The sequence below is a fragment of the Sturnira hondurensis genome, unplaced genomic scaffold (assembly GCF_014824575.4).
Source record: "Sturnira hondurensis isolate 20B ecotype Veracruz unplaced genomic scaffold, ASM1482457v3 Scaffold0013515, whole genome shotgun sequence".
NCBI lineage: Eukaryota > Metazoa > Chordata > Mammalia > Chiroptera > Phyllostomidae > Sturnira > Sturnira hondurensis.
The window spans coordinates 4221791-4239473 of NW_028086146.1; the positions used below are offsets into that span (position 1 = coordinate 4221791).

General features: G+C 45.1%; 1 protein-coding gene across 4 annotated transcripts in view; it reads left to right on the plus strand.

The window, feature by feature from the left end:
- The window catches only part of DOCK8 (dedicator of cytokinesis 8), a 221000-nt gene that overhangs the window by 152235 nt on the left and 51082 nt on the right, over positions 1-17683 (plus strand). For 3 of the 4 annotated variants that reach the window (XM_037061714.1, XM_037061716.1, XM_037061717.1), the window contains 6 exons: positions 1453-1548; positions 4619-4714; positions 11018-11167; positions 13177-13290; positions 15285-15440; positions 17333-17472. In XM_037061714.1, the coding sequence (XP_036917609.1) occupies positions 1453-1548; positions 4619-4714; positions 11018-11167; positions 13177-13290; positions 15285-15440; positions 17333-17472 (752 nt within the window). The remainder of the gene's footprint in view (positions 1-1452; positions 1549-4618; positions 4715-11017; positions 11168-13176; positions 13291-15284; positions 15441-17332; positions 17473-17683) is intronic. The other variant, XM_037061715.1, reaches the window with a different exon arrangement.

Consider the following 17683-nt stretch of genomic DNA (forward strand, 5'->3'; position numbering starts at 1 on the left):
ATTTTCTCAGGTTTTCCCTAACGTCCTTTTTCTGTTCTGGGCCCCCATGCAGGACACCACATTACATGTAGTGGTCATGCCTCTTTAGGCTCCTCCTCCTTGTGACAGTTTCTGAGACTCTCCTTGTTTTTGATGATCCTTCTGTTTTGAGAAACTCTGGTCAGCTATTTTGTAGAGTATCTCTCATCTGAAATTTTTAAAAACTGTGATATAATTCACAAACTATACAACACACCCTTTCAAAATATATAATTCAGTGAGTTTTTCCTACGTGAATTCTTGGTTTGAATTATTAAAAATAAAATTATGTAAAGTGACAGTTAAATAAGTGATATTAAAAACAATGGTGACCTAAATGCAATGTGGCGTCCTGGACTGCACCTTGGAACAGAAATAGCACGTCTGCCAAAAAGCTGGTGAAATGCAGAGAAAGGCTGTGGTTCAGTTACGAGAGATGTGGCTGTGCTAATCTCTCAGTTCTGACAGACGGACTGCAGCTGTGCAAGACGTTAGCCTCAATGGAATCTGGGAGGAGGGCGCCTCAGAGCTCCCTGTACCACCTTCGCAGCTTGTCCAGAAATCTAAGTCATTCCACTTTACAGAGCTTATCCCCTCAAACCTAATCCCGTCCTCATCATTCTACTGCATTTTACTGTTATCTGTGTGCTAGAGATCATTTATGTCTATTGTATCTGTTTTTTGGAAACAATATGTAATGGTTTCCTACCGCACATCTCTTCTCAATGTTATGCTCAGTGACACCATGTTAAGTTGAAATAAGCTATGATGGAAGAAGTTACAGCACAGAAAGTAGCAAGTGCTACAATTCAGTCCCCTCCTCACTTCATCCCCGAGAGCTGATTGTTAAACATTTGCTAGCGCCCCATGGTTCGTGCTCATATATAAGGTCCCTTTAAACAATGTCATTTTGTGATTTACCAGAGGAGAAGTGACCCACAGTCATCATTGACAGCTTTAGTCACCAGGGTTTAACAAAATCAAAATACTGAATTTCCATGTAGACTGGATTAAGAATTTTCTAACTGTTTTGCAGCAAAGGGATAGAAGTTTATCCCTGCAGTTTTGGACAATTTCTAACTATAGTGTTTGGAGGCTAGGTGCAGTACCACAGTAACCCACAGAGAGGCACTGTTCCCACACATTTTTTTCCGCTCTCCCAATGAAGTCACAGAGACTGTTGAAGGAACTGTTAAGCACCCTCCCTGGTATTTAACGAGGTTTCACTACAGGTGAAGTAGGATTAGGCGTAGCTTTACCTTCTTTGCTTGTGTTATATTTATGTATGATGATTGTTTTACCTTTGTAACCAGGGTAAAAGTAGGAAATGTATTAAAAGATGAATTTTGAGGTTGTGACTTCAGGCCACTGGCTCATCTTCCTAGTGAACCACCGTCAGTCACCTGTTGTTGAGTCACGGTTTGTGTGTTTCAGATTGCCGATCGCAACTGCAACCGGATGTCTTACTACGGCTCTGGCAATAATGATGTTCCCAGTGCAACCGGAGCCCCAAGGGCAGCCAGCAAAAAGGTACTGAGCAGGGCAGTGTGAGGATATTTGCTGGTGCCTTGTTCCGGCCCTTCACACACACACTCACACACACACTCACACACACTCTAGACATTTGGGGCCCTGTCCCTATCCCTCATTTTTTGTAATCACTTATTAACTCAGTGCTTCTGCAACTTACTAAGTACCAGACCTACCTGGGTGGTTTGTCTGGACCCCATCCCCAGAGTTGCTGATTTAATAGCTCTAAAGTGGGGTACAGGAATTTGAGTTTCTAATACTTCCCTAGCCCATGCTGGTCCAGGGACCACACTTTGAGAACCACTGCATTAGCTTTTCCGTTTAGTTGAAGATGAACTGGGGACAATTCGTCCTCAACAAATGTGAATGGAAATAACTAGGTTTCATTTGTTTTAATATTTTATATATATATATATCAAAGAAATATGAAATGCTTCCTCGTAATCCTTTCTAGTCAACCTGTTGTACGAGCTCAGAGACTTGACAAGTAGTAAAACTGCTCACCAGACCTCCTCAGACCAACAAAAGTCTCCAATCAGAGTCACTGCCCCTGTGGTCGAAGACGTGACAGGGGAAAGCCGTCTCTCCCGAGTTTTCTTCTTCACCATGCACCCGAGTTTTACCATTATAGTGAAACTATAGTGCTACTTAAGTTAAGGCCTTGAGTGTATGTCAAGACTTCTATTAAGATGGAAGCCATTTGCAAGACTTCTATTAAGATGGAAGCTATTTAAGTTAAGGCCTTGAGTGTATTTCAAGACTTCTATTAAGATAGAAGCCATTTGCAAGAGCTGACATCTCAGGAAAATGTGTATTAAGCGGGGAGGGAAGAAGCGAACCTCAGTGGAGCTCACATGAGACTGGGTAAGGGGAAAATCAAGCGTCTAGAGACCATGTGGGCTGTACACCACAGTCATCCAGGCACCGTAGATTTGGGAAGAGGTACCAGGAGGTAACTGCAAAAGAAGTGAAAGAAGATTTGGGTAGGTGCTGAAAATAAATTTTTTTCACTTATTCTTAAACTTAGCTTTGTGCTTTGCAGTGACTGGTTACAGGTACCATTTTCCTTCTTAAAACCATGGTGTTTCCTGCAGCCTGACAACCTCAAGGCAGCAGCTGGTTTCTTCCAGGGGCCATCATTATTTTGTTTTGAGTTACTTTGTTTTAACTTGGTTTCTGGTCAGCTCAATGACCAGAAGGAAATTGTTTTATTTCAGAGGGAAATTTAGCCAATGTGTTTCCTTCTTAGCTGAGCAGACAGGTTTTAGCTGCCTGGCTATTTTCTATAACCTCTAGAGCAGGGTGTTCATGTAATAAGCATGAATTACCTTAAGAAGCTGTTTATCCTTTTCTAATCTCCTCTCGCCATAAGGCGCTGGCACTCAAACTGACCTATTTTCCAGAGGTTGCATTTGAAGCTGGTGGAGCGTCATCTGTCCTGCAAGGAGAAGACCCAGGTGTAACCAGTTACCTCGTGTGCACAGTTAGACCACCTGCTAGGCTAGCACTCAGCCTCATTCCTCTCCTAGAGGGGAAGCTTCACTTAAGACTCCCAACAGCAAACAAGTGTATTAACGTGCATTGAGATTATAAAGGCTTGACTCACATGGGAGAATGAAGTGGAACCCACTGAGGAGCTTCAGCGTTCTCCCTTCATTACCAGAACCAGTCAGGGGTGGAAATAGAATTCCCAGACATCTGCGTATATGGACATTTTCTGTTTTTCTCCTTTCGGTTTAACTAACTCTAAAATTTTAATGTACATAGGAATTAGTAAATTGGATTGCATGCATCCTGTACATTGTGGGTGATTTAAAGGTTGGTTAAGGGCAGTCTTGCTACAATCAGTTTTGGCTTTAGGCAAAACTCACCTGCCACATAACCCAGCACTGTAGGGTTAGATATTAGGGTGTTCGAATACTTTTGGCTTTCTTACCCACAGAACAATGAAAAAACTACTTCATCTGCCTTATTCTGTGTTTTGTGGGCATTTGATAAGTGAAATCCATAGAAGATGCCCATGTTTGTCATTAGTTAGGGTCACCAACTACCCAGTTTTCCCAGGACGGAGGGGGTTTCTCAGATGCAGGACTTTCATTTTGAGACCAAGACAGTCTCAGGCCAACTGGGGTGAATCGGTGCCCTGCCTTTAGTCCTAAACTTCTTCCCATTAACACTGGTGCCAAGGACATTAACAAGTAGCCAGATAGAGTAGAGAATGGGAAAGGTACAAAAGGTGGGAAAATTACCATCTGCTGCGTTTGCCGTCGAGCAGTCAGATGACTTAAAGGGAAGTGTAGACATGAAGTGGAGCTCAGGAATTTTCATGCATCTGACTCTGGGATGTCGAAGTTTAGAAACTGTTTGAGTTCAGGCTGCTACCGCTATACCTTTTAATGCAGAGGATCTGCTCATGAACTTAACCCATTATGTTTCCCACAAAGCCATAGCGGGATATAAAAACAAGACCCGTCCAGTCGGAAGGGAGTTTAGATACCGTGTAGTCGTTGGTTCTCGAATGGAGGTCCCCAGCAGGAACTAGTCAGAAATGCAAATTCTCAGGCCCTGCCCCAGACTTACTGAGTCTGAATCCCAAATTCTGGGTGTGGGCCCAGACTGCTGGGGCTCCCAAGCCTTCTGGGGATCCTGTTGCACATTCAAGTTTGAGAACCATTGCTGCCAACCAGCAACAGATTTTGTGGGTGAAGAGAGGACTGGCTTGCACAGAGGGTTTGCTGCAGGATCTGAAAGGAGAACACGGCACCCCCAGTTCCGACCACCGTGCCAGAGTGCAGGCTCACTCCGGTGCTGAGGCCCATCCTTGAACCCTAGCTCTCCTGTGTGATGCTGCCACCAGCCTTCTCCTACCCAAATGTCCTCCCAGCTCAGGTTATTTCAGCATTGACCTTGCCGTCCATTTGTGGCCTAGGACATCTAGGACACACGTGTCAGTAACTAAAAGCTATCACCGTTGTTACAGAAAGAAAAGAGGTGTTGGGATGTTAAAACATTTGTCCTCGCAGCCTGTCATACGTGACTGTGGTTTCTTGTGTGTGTGTGTGTCGTCCAGCACTTCCACGAGGAGCTCGCCCTGCAGATGGTGGTCAGCACTGGAATGGTGAGAGAAACGGTCTTCAAGTACGCCTGGTTCTTCTTTGAGCTTCTGGTGAGATTTTTGCATGTTTGCATCTGTGCTCAGCAGGGCATGAAAGCACATTGCAGGCAGGCAGGGAAGTGCCCTGTGTCAGGAACTGGCATTTATCCACTGAGTTGCTCCTGCTGGAAACCTGGATACATGACTTAAAATCTTACTCTCCTTCACCTCTCCACCCATCTTCCACCAAATCTCGTTGATTCTGTTTTGAAAATCTACCTCCAGCACCTTGGTTCTCACCATCTTCACCACCCGCCACCTGGCTAAGCTGCTCTCATCTCTCAGGTACCTCTTGTCGTAACTTCCTCCTTGACCTGGCTGCGTGCCATTTTGCCCTAACCGTCCATTCTCCATGGCGCTCCCCAAATTAAACAGATCATGTCACCCTCCTCTTTAAAACGCCCCAGTGATTTTTACAGCACAGGAAATACGCACCCCCTGTGGCCACGGCCCACAAAGCCCTCCTGTGCTTCTGTTTACCTCTGCCTCCAACGGACTCATCTCATGCCTCCCCCACTCACCCAGCCGCATTGTTTCCCTTTTCCTTCTCTGAGGATGCCGAGGCCTTTTGATCCTCAAAGGCTTTTTCAGATTCTCTCTCCCCTCCTGCCTCTCCTCCCTCCCATGCACACACTTTTCTGGTTCTTCTCTGTAGGTTTCCGCTTCAATGTCACCACCTCTAAGCGGCCCTGTCTGACCGCCTGATACTGTACTATGTCTTCCAGTCAGCTATTCTGTTCAGCACCTTATTTCCCTTCTAGCACTTTTCAGAATGGATCATTGCTTCCTGACTTTTGGGTTAGATTTCTAAGGTGCTTGTCTCTCCAACTACCCTACCTCTAGACCCAGCACACGGCTTGGTGTCATACAAGCACCAACTAATATTCGTTGGGGGAAAAAAATGAAACTTGTAAATCTGTTTACCCTACAATTTCTATCAGTTCTCTAGCAGAAAAGCAAAAGTACAACGTAGTTCTCTAATGGAAAATAAAGAGAATAATAGTAAACCTATTATTTTGTTTAATTGTTCCTAGAAATGAAGAGTTTTAACATAAAGCCAATAAGAATAACTTTTGTCGATAAATGGAAATGCATTGTGACGTGATGTTAAATGAAACAGGTATAAAAGGGCAGACACCAACCACATAAAAATGTACAGATAATCAGCAGAGTAAGAATTAGGAGTGGGCTGATAGTTAGTGATAGAGTTAGCTTTATATGTACCAGATTCTTTCTCCTGTGGCATTAAGTGGACAATTTTTTGTGTGGAGAGACAGAGAGTCGGGTTTTCACCTGAGCTGTAGCGGGTCTACGTATGCTCAAGCCTAAGAAAGCGGTGACAACACTAAACACCACCACTCAGAGAACAGGAGGGCCGAAGGAAACAATAAAACACACACCGAGGTGGAAGTGGGAAGTGGTGTGCAGGAGGGTTTTAAAAAACTTCAGGCCCATGCCACAGAAACACACCTAGGATTCAAACTCCTGAGAGTTTCACCAAGTTCTGACTCCCAGCTGAAGATTGGTTTTGCTAGAGAAGTGTCTTTTCAAAATTCAGTCTCAGATCCCTGCATCATGATCACCTGGGGTGCTTGGCAAAAGTAAAGCCGATTCCCGAGACTCTCTGTAGAACTACTGAATGCAACGAGGAGGCGTGGAAGTCTGCCTTGTACATTAACCTGTCTTCCCGGGTGGCTTCTGAGCACACTGAGGATCCGTGGTCTCCGCCACCTCTGCTCTGAGGCCTAAACCAAGCCAAGGGGGTGCGTGCCGAGCCCGGGCCCACATTCTGCGTTCTAAAGTCCATGCTGACGGAGTGGGTGGCCGCAGCTCACAGGTCTCAGAGCAACAACTTTAGCAGTGACACGTGAGCTCTGCATTCTGGCAGCCAAGTGGACTGGCCATTAAACTCTTTCTTGAGGCATGAGAATACCAAAGCCAACGTTCATGCCCCATACACCCGGCTTCTACTTACCCATCCCACCTGCCATCACATTTCTCCATAAAGAAGATACACTTGGGTCATAATCCTTCTATAGATAATATGTACGAATGATCTCGATCTCAAGCTAAATTCATCTGTCATACTGCAAGGTTTTTAAAAAGCAAGAAGCAAAACCTGAATTTGATATTGTAGACTCTCACAGAGAAAAAGGCTCTTCAACGGAAAGTAGTGTCTCGATATAAAGATGTATTGTCATTTGCTCCCATACACGCATATATACATGCACACACACTTCACCTAATCATCCTTAGATATTATTTAATAATGATGTGTTATGGGTGCTACAGCTGTCACACTGGAGAACCTAACTCTTAGAATGTTGGTCCTCAAACTGTGCTATGTGAGAGTTCCGATAGCAGCTCTAAGGGCCACTTAATGTGTCCTTGGAACCTCAGTGGAGCCCCGTGCAAGAGCAGCCCCGAGGTTTATCGCCACTGTACCCGCAGGACACGAAGGCTAAGTGGGGGTCTGCCCAGGCCTCTCAGCCAGTGAGGGGAGGAGCCTCAATTCTGCAACTTTCTATTCCTGTTCTATGTCTGCCATTTGCCTCCTCTTGGAAGGTCAAAATTACAACACGTATTGACCACATGCAGAAATCAGCTTTAATGCATTGCTGCAATTATTATTCCATTCCCAATTAGAACGAACTCAGCAGTGCTGGCCACTCCACATGGCAGCCTGGAGCTCTCCTATAAAGGTACATCGGCATTCTATGTGTGGGGGGCAATGGCTCTGGCCTTTGTGTAATTCTACTAATAGCTGGCATCTCTGAGAAAGGAAAATAACAACATCGAAAACATGTTGTACATTTTACTGTTTGTGCCAGGCCCCATTTTAAGTGTTATCTCATTTAATCCTCAACTTTGAAGCTGGAGTTTTCTTCATCCCCAATTTACAGACAGGGTCCAAGGGAGGACGGTGGCCACAGGAGGAGTCTCCAGGTCCACCCAGGGCTCCATCAGGACCACTTTGTTGCCCATCATGGCAGGGAGCTAAGGACTGTGGAAAAGGTGAAAATTGCTTTTGACATCCTACATTTATTTACTGAGACTTGGTGGACCCAGGAGAGAAAGCAAAAGCTATAGCTGATAGTGCTTCTTCTCTAAGAATCCCTTATGCTAATCAGATGCAGTAGTTGGAAAGAAAGCTCTTGGCAATCTGAGCACATGGAGGAGGTTGGTCAACTTGCAGATCACCCAAGACACCATGACCCAGGGCTCCGCATGTTATAACCTAAGTCCACCAGGGTCCTGACAGGAAAGCACTGGCTTTACTCAAAAGGGTTAGCTGCAAAGCATGCACTGGAGGGGTTTCCCCTAGGGTGACGTAAGGTTACAGAAGCAGAAAGGGTTGGTGAGGCACCCACAGAGCAGCAAGTGCTGGAAGCTGTTACTCTGGCTCTAAGGAAGCAAGGGTAGGGAGCACTGTGCCTGGGGCCTAGAGGAAGCTAAGGCAGAGGAGAAGGGCCCTGTGGCAGAAGCTGGAGTCCTAGACAAGTATTGCCACTGCCAGGAACTGTGCTGTGGTGGGCGTGAGGGCAGTGGCATGGAGACACACCAGGACCCCTCTGTCCTCCCACCCACGCATCCCTTGCTGGTGGCTCCACTGGCCAACCTCAGCCAGAAGCCCAAGGAAGCCTGAGAGATGTGGTCCATGGAGATCAGCTTCTTGAGGTTCAGAGACAGGCAGAAAGGGGCAAGAAATGGGTCTAAGGGATCGGGTGGAGGCAAATGGAAAATGTCAGCCCCAGCCAGAACTTTGCGAGGAAACTGATCTCAGGCTCAGACAAGACGCCCAGTCCTCCCTGCATTGTTCATGCATTTGCTTCATGGACGCCTAGGAACTTATTTAAAAACCAAGACAGGCCCAGGCTGGGTGGCTCAGTTGGTCGGAACATCCTTCCCTACAGCAAATATTGCAGGTTTAATTCCCAGTCAGGGCACATATCAAGATTGTTGGTTGGATCTCTGGTCAGGGTGCATATGGGAAGCAATCAATCAATGTTTTTCTCTCACATCGATGTTTCTCTCTCTCCCCACCCGCTTCTGCTGTCTCTAAAATCAATAAACATATCTTCAGGTAACAATTAAAGATAATGATGATGATGATGAAATAATAACCAAGACAGTTTTATTTTGCCCAAGAATCTTGACAAGAAAGAAAGGACAGCCTCCTTGAACTTGGCCAACAACCTGGGAGGCTTAACACCTTTCAGTTGTGTTAATGCCCAAGCAGTAATGAACAACCACTTTGGCATTCAAGCTGTTGAACACTCCTTTTGTGAGTTTCACACTTGCTAATGAATAAATCTCTGTGCTTCTGTAAACCTCCGAGCCAGACTTTGGGGACCCAGCAGTAAATGGGTGACCTAGTTTACTCAGGACATGAACTTCTGCACTAAGGTGTTCTTTTGGAGGTACCCAACTTAGAATGGGTCCCAAAAGCCAATATGAGGGAAAATATTTTCCTGCCTTACCCCTCCCTACAAACAATGGGCCAAGCACCCACTAGCATTTCTACTGGGTGCTCCTCTTAGAGGTGCAAAGACACAGTAGCTGGCAAGTTGCTGACGGTCTGGACAGAGGCCATTGGTTGGAAGTGCGGTATTGTGAGAATTATTTATTTGGTGGTATAATGGCCAGGCTCAGCAGGCAGGAGCCGGGTACCAGTGAGCTCTAAAAGCCTGGGGCTGGGTAGGGTAGCCAGCAGAGGATCGGGGACAGGGTGGTGCCAAACCAAGAGGCCTTGTCTTCCACGGTCCTTTGTCAGCACAATGAGAGACGGTACTGTCAGACGAAAATGGGGTCCAGTCCCCACCCCTCGTTAGGCCCTCTCACCAAGTGTGTGTGTCTGGGGTGCAGACGTGCCCATGTGTGCTGGCCCGAGAAGAACCTCACAGAGAAGAGGGGCCACGGCTCCGACCCTGGGCTTTGGGACTGCGTGTTCTCAGGTCTTCCCAAGCCGGCCACAGCATTATCTTAAAACGTGAAGTGCATGAAGCTTATTGGTCTGTTTTCTCTTCTTATTTTACCTTTTCATGTTTTTTTTTATATATATATGTTTGTCTCAGTGCTGGTGAAAATTGCCAGTCCTGCACTTTTAGAAATCTGCTGTTAGTGCAAAGAAGTTCCCCCATGGAGCTCTTAGGAATAGGAGTCCTCTTCCCCGTACAGCTGCCTTTCTCCCCTCTTCCTCCAGCCCTGACCTGGGGGGGTCACCTCCAGGCAAATGTGAGTGATTTAACTCCAGGGCCCTTTCTTTTTCAGCAGTTCTCTGACTAGCCTGGACACATTCTTGAAAATAGCCTCAGAGGGTAGGCATCCAACCAGAACTCCTAGTTTTGCCCAACAGACTGTCCCTAATAGCTCCCAGCAGATTCCAACAAGGCCGAGATGCAGCCTCCGTCTGTATCCAAGGGAGCGGTATGGACCCACGAATCTCCTGGTCCCAGGGAAAAGTCTAAAAAATAAGCACATCTTGATTTAAAATTGTGGTAGGCATTGCGCTGGTGGTGTACTGGTCATAACACAGTCACCAATTGACACACAGGTTTTTATTTTCATATATATATATATGTCAAATATATAAATATAAAATATCAATGAATATATCAATGTATTTGAAATATATGCATACATATTTTTATACATATATCAGTATACATATTTAAAATATATATAAAACAAGTTAGTTTTATAGAAGTCAAGATGTAATTTCTCTCAAGGCAGTGTTTTAAAGAGTGGTGGAGTTCCCAGCTAGCACACTGTGGAAAGGTTCCTGGGAACAACGTGCTCTCCATGTCAACTTGAAACCAAGACAGGAGGGGCACCTCTTCCCATGTCCCCTTGCTTCAGTTTCAGGGATGGCAGTGACGTCAGTGCACATCAAAAAGAGTCTGGGAAACCGTCCCTCTGTCGGGGTGGTGCGCTGGGTTACGACAGACTGAGCGCTAAGTGACCTGGGCAGCCTGGCCCAGGTCTGCCCCCGTGACGTTGGCAGTTGAGAGAAGGGGAGTCTTATGACACGGTAGCGAAAGAATTAAGCTCCCGGCTTTGTCAGCAGCAAGGAGGAAGCCCCCTGACTTGGGGTCAGGAAGAGGACACCCTTCCCACCTCCTGCCACCATGGTAACCATTTGTGTGTCAGGAGCATTTTTCAGTCCAGAGTCTCCTGCTGGGGCAACGACCAGCACCAATAAAGTGTTAGAAAGTCTATTGTTAATAAGCTTTTCTTCCAGCCTTTTCTCCTTTTCTGCAGTGTTCAGGCAGGTCACCAGTCTCCATGTTGACATTTCCTCCACCCCCACTGTAGGTGAAAAGCATGGCCCAGTACGTACACAACACGGACAAACAGGACAATTTTCGGAGGACTCGCTTTTCCGACCGTTTCAAAGATGACATAACCACCATTGTTAATGTGGTCACCTCGGAGATTGCAGCCCTCGTAGTAAAGCCTCAGAAGGTAATTGTGTCGTTTTACTCTTTACTTTCTAAATGTTCCACCTGAAACATAGGCTGTGTTCAGAATCAGAGAAAAATAGGCATCCTCTTAAAACAGTGATTTTAAATGTAACTGACTACACCCGACAACTAAATGCTACCGCTTATACTGGATGGCCCTGGGGCGTGGCAGGGGGGTTGCCATAAAGAAATTGCAACATAGAATTGCAATAGTTTAAATTAGTGCATCAATGTAGAGATGAAAGAGAATATTCTTGTTCTTAGGAAACACACCCTGAAGCATCGTGGGGTAAATGGGCATGATATTTGCAACCTACTCCTTAATGGTTCAGAGAAAAATTGTACGGATAGGGAGAACAATCAAGCTGATGTAGCAACATGTNTGTGTTCAGAATCAGAGAAAAATAGGCATCCTCTTAAAACAGTGATTTTAAATGTAACTGACTACACCCGACAACTAAATGCTGCAGTTTATACTGGATGGCCCTGGGGCGTGGCAGGGGGGTTGCCATAAAGAAATTGCAACAGTTTAAATTAGTGCATCAATGTAGAGATGAAAGAGAATATTCTTGTTCTTAGGAAACACACCCTGAAGCATCGTGGGGTAAATGGGCATGATATTTGCAACCTACTCCTTAATGGTTCAGAGAAAAATTGTACGGATAGGGAGAACAATCAAGCTGATGTAGCAACATGTCAAATATCGATGAACCTGGTTAAAGGGGATACAGGAGTTCTTTGTGCTGTTCTTGCACCTTATCTTGAAGTTGAAAATTCTTTTAGAATAGGAAGTTAAATATATAAGATGAAATAAAAGAAAATTTTAAAGGTAGCTGTAAAATTTAAGCCAGCAATGATCATATTAATTAGTATTAATAATATTAAGTTCTCATTATAAAGAACTTGTATAGTACCAAGTTCTCAGGAGAAATGACCACTTGGTTTTTCTCATGGCAAACTTTGTGATAGCGGCAATGCTGTCTCCATTTTGGTGGGTGTGAAAAATGAGGCACAGGGAGGTTGGTGAATTTTCCCAAAGTCACACAGCTAGTAGCAAAACCAGACTGGCAGTTCCGTGCCAGGATATCCAGACAGTTGCGTCTGCCACCCAGCAGTGGGCCCTGTGCAGGATGTGGAGGGCACACGGACTTGCTGCTCAGTGATACTGGGGAGACTTCCTTATCAGGTCTTCATCTGTGCTGGTGGCTGGTGAGCTTGGCCGGAATTGGCAAACTACACAGCATAACGTGAACACATCTTCGATAGCATCAGAGAAGACGATTTATCAGTCTGAGAACAGGACCCATGACCATGAACAAGTGAATTCCCGGTTGCTCTGAAGTACTGTAAAACCCTTCAGAGGTATGAGCACTGTGGAGTCATGAAAACAAAACCCTGGCCTCAATTTACACATGAGTTCACTCTACCACACATCACTATGACTTCCTTTAGGCCGGAGATCCTGCCTAATTGGAGGGGAAAAGCCCCTAGGTAAAAATGGATTATTTTACCCAGATCTGATTTTCGCAACAGTCCTTACAAGAATCTGTCTCATTGAAGTTGGTCAGTACATTTCAAGTTAGTTTTGCCAAAACAGCACTTACCAGAATCAAATAAATTATGGTAGAAAAATGAGAAACTAGAATATAGGAAAATGTTTATTATGTAACATTGAATGAAAAAATTCAGGACTGACATTGTACATAGAGCATGAGCTCAATTATATACACATAAATGTGCATGTAGGAAAAAAGACTAGAAGGAAATGTACCTTAATATTAACAGTAGACAAAGAATTACTTGATTCAACCTAACACTCCTGGCTTCAGTTAAGTTCTAAATGATATTTGCTCCAATTTTGCAGGGTTACCTGCTTTGTCCAGTGTCTCCCAGAGGAACACCAACTATAAAAATAGGACCTGCCTCTCCCAACTTTTCCACCAGGCACCTGGGAGTTTATGACCAGGGTTTATCATGAAATGATTTGGGTGTTTGTTGTTTTTTTCTAAGGAAAATGATCAGGCGGAAAAGATGAACATCAGCCTGGCTTTCTTCTTGTATGACCTTCTCTCACTCATGGACCGAGGCTTTGTGTTTAACCTCATCAAACATTACTGCAACCAGGTGAGTGTCCCCTCAGACACAGCCACAGCGTTCCTGGTTCTGTCTTACCCCCCAGGACACTCACAGCCGTGGCACGCTCTCTTCGCCATGGCCAGCTCAGGCAGCCCGGCTTGTGAGCGTTCCGAGTTTGGTGCAGTGGGCACACCGAAACACAGTGGCAAGCACTGACTCCTGGAGCACTTCCCAAGCCAGTGCTGAAGGGCCAGCAAGTCACCCTACGGAAACTGAAATTTGTTAGTGATAAGATCTGCTTTATCAGTTTATCCTTTCACAGAAATTACCTGGCTGTAGCATTCACTCTTTGACCAGGTGTAGAATTCAAAGTATGACATCTCTTTTCAATACTAGTGTGGTTAATAAATTGTTCTTGTGAAATTCTAACTTTAAAGGACCCTGATAAAATAAAAAGAGACTGAATGTCACTGAGCACAGAGTAAATATTTTGTAATCCAAGGATCTTATCAGTGCCATCTCCTCAAATATTTTAATGGAATTCTTATGTTCACTGTCCCCTTCAGACTGCCCCAACAATAGTAACATAAATAGCAGCTGTCATTGTTACTCCTCCTTTCTTTCCGTAACCCTATTGTAGTGTCACTACCACTGTCCTCTGCACCACCGCCTGCCTCCCTTGTCCTCACCTGCCACTCCCACCATCACTGCCGCCCACCGTGTCTACCATCGCCACCTCCGCCTTCACCCACCATGGTCACCGTCACTGGCTTCTTCCTCTGCCTTGGGCACTCTGTTGGGCACTTTATAAACTCATTTCTTTTACTCTGCAAGGTGTTATTGCCAACATTTTGCAGATGACGAGGCTGAGGTTTAGAGGAGTAATGTAAATAGTCCAGGGAGAAAAGAGCCGTGTCTGCGTGACTCCCAGGCACAATGGGTCAATCGCCCCGTTTTACCAGGCCTGGCTCCCTGTGGTTAATTCCTTAGTGACTTTAAAGAAGTCACTCAACTTCTGTGGGTCTCATTTCCTCATTCGTAAAATAAGAAGATCTGCCCTTCTCCCCCCAAAAACCGTGACTTCTCTAAAGGAACTCCCCGTAAAAACACTGACTTATAAAAAGAGAACCCTAAGGAAACATCGGAAGTCCCAGAGCACCGGTACCTGCTGCGCTCTGACCTCCTGACCTTGTGTGGGCCTTCTGTGCCATTGAGGGTGGTTTCCTGTGCCATTGGGAGGTTCACGGTCCATCAAAACCCTTCTTCCCATACTCTGCCTTAAGAGGAGCTGCCTCTGGGTCACAGCCCATTGAGCCAAGGTCCACTTTCCTTGGGAGGGAAGCAAGAGACCTCTTCCAGACTTGTCACCTTTGCAGCTTTTCATTGCTAATTTCATGGTTTGTTTGTTTAAGAAAAATTTTTCCTAAAAACTCTTTCAGCTTTCTGTTTCTCCCTCCTCTCCTTCCTCTCCCCCTTTGAAGCAAACACCGTGGCCTTTTTGCAGGGACTACATACTCTCCTAAGTGCTTTGACGCTCTCATCCAGGGAACTGGTTTGCGAACTTCGCATTGGGGTCTTTAATTAGAAACTACAAAAGAACACTTGCGGCATTAAGGTCATCCAGTCACAGTCCCTTGGTTTTGTGTGGCACCATGTGGGGTCCATTCCTTTCATTTAGTTTCTTGGATGCAGTAGGGTTTTTGTAAAATTAATTATACCGTGTTATACTGGTACATACCTCCAGATCATTCCCAGCAGGGGCTCACTGTGGTACTAGAGATTTGACAAGGCTGGGATTTGGGACGGGAACCCTCCTTTTGGACAGTGGTTTGGCTAGAAGCACGAGGGAAATAGCGCAGGGAGGACAACTTAGCTGGGCCTGCCTGCACTGCAGGTTGCCATCTGCTGCCCCGTCGCATTCATTTTTATTAAACTGCCTGCCTGCCTTAATCTGGGGCGAAAGGGTGTTTTTGTTTCTGTCAACCTCAACTCCATTGACCTTATAGTAAACGCTTCTTTCCTTTTCTTGTTTTTCTCTCCAGCTGTCGGCCAAGCTGAACAGCCTCTCAATACTCATCTCCATGAGGCTGGAGTTCCTGAGAATTCTCTGCAGCCACGAGCATTACCTCAATCTGAACCTCTTCTTCATGAACACTGACGCTGCCCCGGTGTCTCCCTGCCCCTCCATTTCCTCCCAGGTAATCAGCTGACTGAAAGAATTGTACTCGCTATTTCTCTTCATTAGCTTAGTTTAGTCACGGATTCTGTAAAGGCTGGTGTTTCTAATTAAAAGAAAAATCAAGCTATTGAAATAGATCAGTTGATGCAGATGACTACAAGTGTGCTACCTAAAGTCGTACCGCCTAACCGAGCGTTTACATGCTAAGTGATTGGTTTCTTTCTAGGCTCCAGGGTCCCTGCAGAGGCCAAGCAGAGCAAGGAGTTCATACGCACTATGAAAATTTAGTAATCTGTAGAAGAGTCATATGCCTTTTTCTGTCTCACATTGATCATCTTTCTACTTTAGCTTGATAGTCTCATTTACTCACTTCAGTTTTCCTAAACCCCTGTACCACAAAATGTATGAAATTGCAAGCTCTTTTATATTGTTTCCAAAATGATCTAATAGTGTTTTTTAACATGGATATTATATCTTCGAACTTTCTTAGACCTTTTTGCTGATACTGTTACAGAGTGCAAGTCAGCACAAGATGAGTCCACCTTGAATCATAGTGCAGATAATTTAGCTCTTGAAGCACTGAAAAGAACTCATTATAAACCAAGAAGACAACCTGTATTATAGAGAGTACATTTCTAACAAGTCTTGGACATGATCAGCCAAAAAGAATAACATTTGTATTAATACTTAGAGACAGAACTTTGGCCAAGAACAGTGTTTCTCAAGTTAGGTTTGGTGGGCCCCAGATTCTGGACAATTTTGAGAGGTATTAGGCAAATACAGGATTCCAAAGTCATATCAATTTTGGAAACCCTGACATATTCTTTGCAGAAGGTCATCCAAGAGTCTCCAACTTGTTCATGTAAGTTGTGAATACCCCAGAGAGTGGTGCAGGAGGAAATGGGAGGGGCGCACTGTAAGCAGTGATTCCCAACATGATTTGACTTCACAAACTTTTTGTTTCTCTTCCACAGATTTCTCAAAGGATTGGTGTCCTTTAGCAAAACTTTAAGGAAATGCTATTTTATAATCACATTCCATTTATATGGAACAAACCAGTAGCTCAGAGAAGCAAGTGGGATTTCTCAATATTAGGTTCTATTTCTGTCGCATATTCCTTGATACTAGCACAAAGGTGAAAGCTTGTCTTGTTAATTAAAAAAAATAATAATAATCTTGCCAAAAGACATGAGCCAGATATTAGCTACATGACTGTGAGTGTGGACTGAGAAAGGTCTGTCTTGCAAACACAATTCCAAATGTGCTAACTTTGCCCTAGGTCCTCACCCACATTTCCCTTGTGACGACCCCAAGGAGTTAGGAAACTGTCAAGGGTTTCCAGAGACAGTTTAGATTCTCTTAGTGAAATATGAAGTTGCCTCGTAGGCACAGGGATTGCCTAAGACTGGTCAGTCTGACCCTTTCCTGGGCTTGGCACTGCTTCTAGTTTCCAGGCCAGCCGCATGCAAACACCATGCGTAAACCACATTTAGTGCAGCGCAGTATACAGGGGCCTCTGTGTCACAAAGTGGGTAGTTCCTCAGAGTAACTGCCAACTCACAGGTACAGCATTGGATCCAGTTTCCATTCCCCTATCCAATTGTTATCCTAGGATTTTCATCTTCAACTTCTGATTGTGGGTGGGAAGGAAGCGTTACTCATTGTGTGACAGACTCTGGATGCTTTCGTTGTATCTCCCAACGGGCGGTCCTCTCTCCATGGGGATGGGGAAGCTAAGGGACCACTCTACGTCCTACCTTCCTCATCTGCCCTGTGGAGATAGTAGAGGTACCTGCCTCACTGGGTAGTGCTTACAAGGCCTGGCCATACCATGTGCTCAGTAAGTAGCAGCTCTTGTGATCTTAATTCCAGTTCTTGTTACTCATAGAACTTCCCCTTGCATTTCTGCAGAACTCGAGCTCCTGCTCCAGTTTCCAGGACCAGAAGATTGCCAGTATGTTCGATCTGACTCCGGAGTACCGCCAGCAGCACTTCCTCACTGGGCTTCTCTTCACCGAACTGGCTGCTTCCCTGGATGCTGAAGTGGAAGGGTATGTTTCTGACATTGCAAATGGAATATGAAGCAAAAAAAAAAAATTCTGCTACCTACTCAAGTTTGCAGTTCAACCCCTTGTGCTTGGTGAATAACATTGCCATTCACCAGTTCCGAAGAGTAAGAGCATCAGTGCTTTCAGAAAACTACGCCCACAGGAATGTGGAAAGGCATGGGGGAGGGGGAGAAACCGTAGAATGGCATTTTCC